The sequence below is a fragment of the Procambarus clarkii genome, chromosome 30 (genome assembly GCF_040958095.1).
Source record: "Procambarus clarkii isolate CNS0578487 chromosome 30, FALCON_Pclarkii_2.0, whole genome shotgun sequence".
NCBI classification, from domain to species: Eukaryota; Metazoa; Arthropoda; class Malacostraca; order Decapoda; family Cambaridae; genus Procambarus; species Procambarus clarkii.
Genome location: NC_091179.1, coordinates 28491251 through 28498263, shown reverse-complemented (window position 1 = coordinate 28498263; position 7013 = coordinate 28491251). Strand labels below are relative to the sequence as shown.

Here is a 7013-nt window from a genome sequence, read left to right as displayed (position 1 = left end):
TCAGGTAACTGGTCACTGATATATAAACACTGAGGCCCATGGAATACATCTTGATTAAATAATAAATGTATCAAATCAGTCATCAGATTTATTAGGGTTTAATTTAGTTAATTGATTCAGAGGATTGAATAGCTCATCATTAAAGTAAAGTATGGTTCTGAGACTGCAGTGGGTTCAGTGACATTGGTCGCAGTGACTTGTAGCTGTTTTAGGCTACTGTTCACTGATTTGCCACTGAGGCCTCATGAACTCATCTCCAGCTTCAAATGATGATACTAACATCAACCTCTGTTACTATAGTCAGCTGTAATCTCCTTAGTATAATGCTACTGGAGAAATATAATCAGCTGACAAATTTAGGTTTCTACTGGTATTGTTTATCTGCAGGCATAGGTCTCCTCAGGCTTGATACTGGGCCTGAGAGTAATTTACCTCCTGCAGAGTTTAACATGGTTATGCCCTGATATTTAGTAGGGCTACCAATGAATTGATGGTAGTAGTCTGTCCCCACAAGGACAGCCATTTGGCATTTGATTTGCTCAAATTTACCTGCAGCTGCTTGATAATAGCTTTCCAGGTCAGCATAATCAACTTGAGATTGTTGTGACAAATCTTCACATTTCTTGATCTGTCTTGTTAAGTGGCCTTTAAGACCTGCAAGGGTTCTTTTCATTCTCCCTGCATTATCCATACTGGCTAGTTGAAGCCTTGTGGGGCTTGTATTTGGGCTGCTCATAATACTGAACAAACACTAATGGTAGCCTAGGGTAAATTCTGAACTCACTAGGCAATAATCCTACCTCTACTAGAGGTTAGCACTTAAAATTAATACACATTATATATATACAATCATACACACTAATGATTTGAGTGATAAACCAGTGTCACTGGAAGTACCTTTAGGTTAGCTCTTCTATATCACCCTAGGATGGTAGAGACACTAATTAATCACTCAAAGGTGTAATGATCATAAGTAAATTATTATATATACACAACTCAACTCGAGTTGATAAAAATTACACCCAAAATAGGGTCAGCACCATTCATTAATGGTGTTAGGTTAATCAATATAGTACAACTGACTATGGTAATAATGGGACTAGGATGAACGATAATAGTTCAACTAGTCATATCCTACCCTGTTGTGGGTTGGCAATTAGTAAATATACTGTGAGAACACTAGTGCAGTATATATTAAATAATTCTCTATTTTGGAGAAATAATATACACAATTATTGATAATAGCCTCTTAATTAGCCTCTATGAAACTTCTAATATTATCTAGAAGTATTAAATATTATTAGTGACCTCGCGAAATAAAGTCCACAAAATTCGTGGATAATCTCTCGCGAAATGTAACACCACGAAATCCGTGAACAATATCGCGAAGACACAGTCACTAATTAGGCTGGCTTCTATATTAGCGCTGTCATTTCACGAAATAACACGCCACCAAATATCTGTGGGTGTGCATGAAACCGCTGACGAAGCTGAATTGGGCTGAGGGAGGCTCCTGAACTCCCACGAGGCTTCGCCGCTGTCTTTGACTGGCTTTGTTTAAATAACACTGCACTAGTATATTTAATGAATCCACTGGTTAACTGGTTCATCCGGTACTAAGATGACCAAATGTGGGTTCATAGGATCAAATAATCCATCATCCGGTTCGAAGATGACCAAATAATGTGGGAACCGACCTGTGAGATTTATATTTATTTAATTTATATGAATATATATTTACATTAATTTATATACTTCGATAGCAATTTGTATAATGATAAGTGGACTGTATTTCTGCAATAATCTCATAATCTCACAAATCGATCCTCTACACATTAGGGGGGGGGTTATTAAATTAATATATATATGCAGCCAATCAAACTACAGAAATAACTACATACATTAAAGAGGTTCCTTATCTTATAGTACAGCAGGTTAGTCCACCAGGTATAACTAGGGTGTAGACACCAAATTATCCTCTTTGAGGTAGCTTCCATATCACCCAGTAACTGGTGCACAAATCTTGCATCCTCGTCTTGACCTGTCAAAAGTGCGCTAGCTGTGAAGCCAGATACCTATATATGACAAGTATATCAGAGAAAACAGTACATGGAACATGAAGACCTGGCTTAATTACCTTTAGTTTGAGGCTTCCATGTGATCTAACCGGATCACCCTATATAATGACATTAATGGCCACTAATGATAAATAATGGGTTTCGGAAAGAACACTTAACTTGATTTGTTGACAGCGTGTTGACAGATGGTACACCTTTGGTATCCATAACACTACGTCCAAGTAAAATTAACAGGAGCCGAATTTGCTCCCGTGTGCCTCTGGTCTCGTATAAACAATGACTGTTTAACTCTCCATACAATTGACGTTACTGGCCGACATTGTCCAGAATGATAGGAGCCGAATTTGCTCCACACGTCTCGGAGGTGACACAACAATGGCTGCCTCCTTCCTCCACTCTAACGCCTGGCCTACTTTGTCCAGATTTCAGAAAGTGATAGAAGGGTCACATTTACTCTACTTTAATATTGATAATTATGTTAATTTATATAAGATGGTTTTATGATGGTAAAGTCCAAAGACTAATGTATTTAAGAACAATTCCCAGCAGAATAGCTGGTGAATTATAATGGTATGTGGTGATATCCCGTTTTCTATAGACGGTAATTCCACTACAAGTTACGTTTTCTATGGGTAACTTGTTTATACAACACAGCTCTTATCTGTCTGTATGATATTAAATGGTGTCGGATTTTCCGACAAGTAAGGAATACCTTACCGAGACTAGAGCGGACGGCTTTCCTGGCAGCAGCATTCGCACGTTCATTTAAGATGACTAATATGGGTGGGAACCCAATAAAACAGACTTTAATTTACTGTGAACAAGAAACTGCTAATGCTGGATCTCTACAACCACTGGATTAAAGGACCCAAGAGGGCACCAGAGTCTACAACAACTACAAAGGAAGATTGACAACGAGAGAGCAGGAGACAAGGGTATAGCATAAAGCTCCGCTGTGAAGATGCTAGTCTAGAGATAAGCGACAAATGCAATTAGGATACACAGTAGCCAACACCGTCTGCAGACTTGGACCCATCGGTGAAGACTGAAACGGAGCGGGAGGAAGAAGAAGAAAACTGCAGAAGGAAAAGGTGTTTTAGAACCGTAGGAGGTGTAAAAGCTCTAGGTATACGAGTCAAGGAAGCAACAAGCAGATAGAAGGTGGGGGGGGGGGGGGGGGAGAAGAAGAGAAGAAAAAAAAACGAACAGAAGGAAAAAAAGAAATGTCTTTCAGCACAATTACAGCAAACAGCAGCAGGAGTACAAGGCCTGCAGCCACCCACTAAGTCCCCCCTCAAGGCAACAAGAAACTGATCAGGGAGTGGAGGGGGGAGGGAACAGCTGACAAACTACTTACCAAGAGAAGTGCAGTTTCCCGTTCTCTAGAACTAGTAGTCCACTCCAGCAGTGGGCTAAACAATTTTCCAGACAAGTACACAACTTGTTACAGGAAGGGCTGTAATAATTTTAGCAATGGGATAGTACAACTACACCATCTGATGGTTAGCTGCTGGATCTCTTACCAAACGTGGAAACCCAAGGCAAGTAAGTAATTATCATAAGAGGGGCACCAAACCGGGAAGGCCATGTAGAACCATCAAATGTGAAAAATTAAGGGGGCACTAAATATCACCAAGGATGCCAATACGAGAACAAATGCAAAAAGCGAACGATGTCAAAAGTATTCGATAGACCTCGACAAGCCAAACCGAGAGACAATTGTAGCGAATTCTTCATTAAGCGAGCTATGGCAATGTTTGTTAGTCTGCCGAGTGGTACTTTGCCAATACACGTTTGAAACTACACTATTGTTTATTAGCAATACGAGACACCATTATGAATGAAGATTTTATTCATTGTACATCTATGTATATCGCTATGATTATACATCTCCAAATTTCTCTTCAAGCTCTCGAAAGAGACATACATATAATTATACATCACTAGAGAACTTTCTGTAACCAGCCGTCACTAATTGCAAGTTGTGGTGGATGAATGTAATCTTATCAAAATTTAGGTAGAGGTCTGATTAAGACTTGTGCCCTAATACTTTTGCGGCACCGCTCATAACACGAGTATGGGGTGCACAATAAAGTAGGCGTCTCGCCTACTATTGCAGCAAGAAACAATATAGAGATACATTTTTTTTTTACTATATTTTAATCCCTTTAGAAATAACAAGCTTTAAATATGATAAACAAGAAATCCAGTGAATGTGGTGTAGGTCTCGTTAAAAGGGTGGTCGTAGATCATGCCCTCCTGCAGCTGCAGGGACACCACGTCACCACGGTGGAGCTCCAAGAACACCGAGTTAGAAGAGTGTTCAAAATGGCTTAGCGTTCCATATGCAGTCACTTGAGGAACTTTGTTCTTTAGCAGAGCCATCCTGAAAAGGGAATCCAAGTAAAATGATTAAATCATGTCAATATTATATAACAAGCGATACAATACCTCAAATTGGATACTTACGTGAAGTCGCTACTGTTGCCACCAACAGCGTTAAAGGTTAAGAAATAACCTCCATCAACTGGTACCACGAACTCGCTGGAGTTTTGATGCCAGGCTTCACCAGCATTAGTTACGACCTCCTGTAGAGGTTAGTTTTATTTTAATTTTTTTATTTTTACTTTCCCAAAAAGATGGCAACAGTAAGATTTTTAAATTCGTTTATATACCTGAAATATTACTGTAGCTGGTAGGGTCATGGTTAAGTTTGCCGCCTTTTTCACTGTGAAGGCAACGTCACTTCTGTGAAGAACGTCAGAGTTTATTACAGCGTCAATCCTACGGAATTTGTTAAGGTTGTCCCCTTTTAGAGGATTAGTAGAGATGAAGAGTGGTCCAAAGGATGGTCATTAATATTAAATGAGAAGTTTACCGCGAGGAATGCAAATTTGAGGTCTATAAATTTTAAGTACATTCAGTTATGTGCTCAATAGCCAAGTATAATGTAATTTCATACTTTGTATTAGAATTGAACACTAGATTTTTTTTTTAATAGAATAGATTCACACTAAAGTCGAGAACTTGTGGGGACTTTATTAGGCTTTACACTAGTTTAAGACCTGTTTGGAAACACTAACTCATTTAGGAGAGGTAGAAATTGAGACCTAAAAATGTTTGAGGTCACGGTTTGAATGTTTATATTTGTATGTACATTGCAGGTTCAGGGTACAACTGAACACCGAGCTGTTCCACTTTAAGTGTTACGTGTTTTATGCAAATTTAGAATTTTAATCTACATGTTCAAGTTAAGTGGATTTTGAGCACCAAACAAGTTTACATGTTAATGATCATTTACATTAGTGAAGGGAGCTTCAAGAATTTTAATTCGAGCCAGTAGTATTTAAATGATCAAGCCAAGGTACTTGTGGGAAATGTATTAGTGAAGTTAAAGAATACTTACCCAGGAGCTAAAGCAGGCAAGGTAGTATTACTGTCAGTTGTGGGTGGCGAGACCGTCACCATTGGACGGGGCCTAAAGCCTGTCTCAGTTGGGAGAGTTACATCCTGTTGTGTACTGATAACTAGTAACGCTGCCATGATGAGACCACGGGGCGACATCTAAGAATATTTTAGTGTTAAAAGCCTACCGACTATTCATTGATGTGGCAAGTACATAAAACATGTAACTAGAGAAAGAAAATTTTTAAGCGTTCGTTCACATTAAGTTTTTTCTTAAAAACTATTAAGAAATATTATCCAAGAAACTTTACCTAGAAGGCTAGGCACGTAAACGGCGTCGAGACGTTAAATTAAGTTGTACAACATAAAAACTAAACATTTAAAACTATGTATATAGCAAACCTACTAATAAAAATATTCAAAAACTAGACTAACAGTGAATTTTTTTTTAAACTGAAAACTAAGAAAAAGGAAACTTCCTCACATTTGTCTATTAGTTAACTAGTTATATAACCAGGAACGAAATCAAAACACCAACTGAATGGTCTGACCTCAGCTCGGTTATTTATACCCCCTGATCAAGTGCCAGCTGCACGATGATGAGTGTTGCAGTAGTGGAGTGAACTGCCAACTACCATATATTTGATTAGGTACAGTTGGATTAATTTTGGTGTTGGGCTTAAGGCTACTCTACAGCGGGAGGGTTATTTTTCGTCACCAAAATAGCTTGCTGACCAACCAGCAAAGTTTACCATGAACATTGTCCAGGACAAAAGTCAACTGTAAATGTTCACCGAGAAGCGGGGTAAACTCGGTGTAAATATCCTGTTTAGTTGGGTTTGGAGTTTAACTTAAGGACAATCAGCCGCTGCAAGGTCACTAAGGCCTTAACAATAACAAGTATACTATAGTGTTGTTCACAAGTATGCTATCATTGTTCAGGCCATTGTTCAGTACTATCAGGTTCATTGTTCATTAATATTATAAATATTATATATATAAATATATACATATAATTTTATGAAGAGTTAAAAGGACTGACATCAACAAGTGATCCATACAGTGAAGCACAAATACAATACAATACATCAGACATTGGGAAGGTGTGGCAAATGTTCAGGAGTATTGGGGAAAACGTAATGTAGGCGTCAAGTGTTGCATCTGTAACATAAAATTTCACCTGGGCTGTGCAGATTTATCTCCAGGATGCACAAAAAGGCAAGGAATTTACTGGGTTTGCAAAGATGACAGATTAATGTTGGAGAACATCACTAAACTGATGAAAAACATTCCCGAGTCACAGAGATTATCATTCACAGACAAGCTACCCGTGATATATGCGGACTGGGAAAAGACAACATTGGATAACGACCAAAACTCAGGACAAGATAGTTTAGAGAACCGCAGCAGTAGTGTGGAGGAAGAGGGAATTGTGGTACAAAATAACAGCAATATTACAGAGCCAGGTAATATAAACGATGAGAGCAACAGTGAGACAGAGTGCATAAATGAAGGAATTGGGACAAGAGA

At 38.6% G+C, this 7013-nt stretch overlaps 1 protein-coding gene across 1 annotated transcript; it reads right to left on the bottom strand.

Moving 5' to 3' along the window:
* Positions 1-3912: 3912 nt before the first annotated feature.
* Positions 3913-6035, bottom strand: LOC138369861 (complement C1q-like protein 4). Its single transcript, XM_069333603.1, has 5 exons — positions 5968-6035; positions 5485-5642; positions 4754-4826; positions 4548-4666; positions 3913-4464 (listed from the first exon to the last, which is right to left on the bottom strand). The coding sequence occupies exons 2-5, from the start codon at positions 5640-5642 to the stop codon at positions 4263-4265; spliced, it is 552 nt and encodes a 183-aa protein (XP_069189704.1). The 5' UTR covers positions 5968-6035; the 3' UTR covers positions 3913-4262.
* Positions 6036-7013: the final 978 nt, after the last annotated feature.

Bases quoted from the DNA above. Each gene is read 5' to 3' on its own strand.
- LOC138369861 (XM_069333603.1), bottom strand. From the start codon at position 5,642: ATGTCGCCCCGTGGTCTCATCATGGCAGCGTTACTAGTTATCAGTACA. The intron at 4,827-5,484 runs GTAAGTATTCTT...CGTTCTTCACAG, and splicing joins TTGCCTGCTTTAGCTCCTGG to AAGTGACGTTGCCTTCACAG. The intron at 4,667-4,753 runs GTATATAAACGA...TAACCTCTACAG, and splicing joins CAGCTACAGTAATATTTCAG to GAGGTCGTAACTAATGCTGG.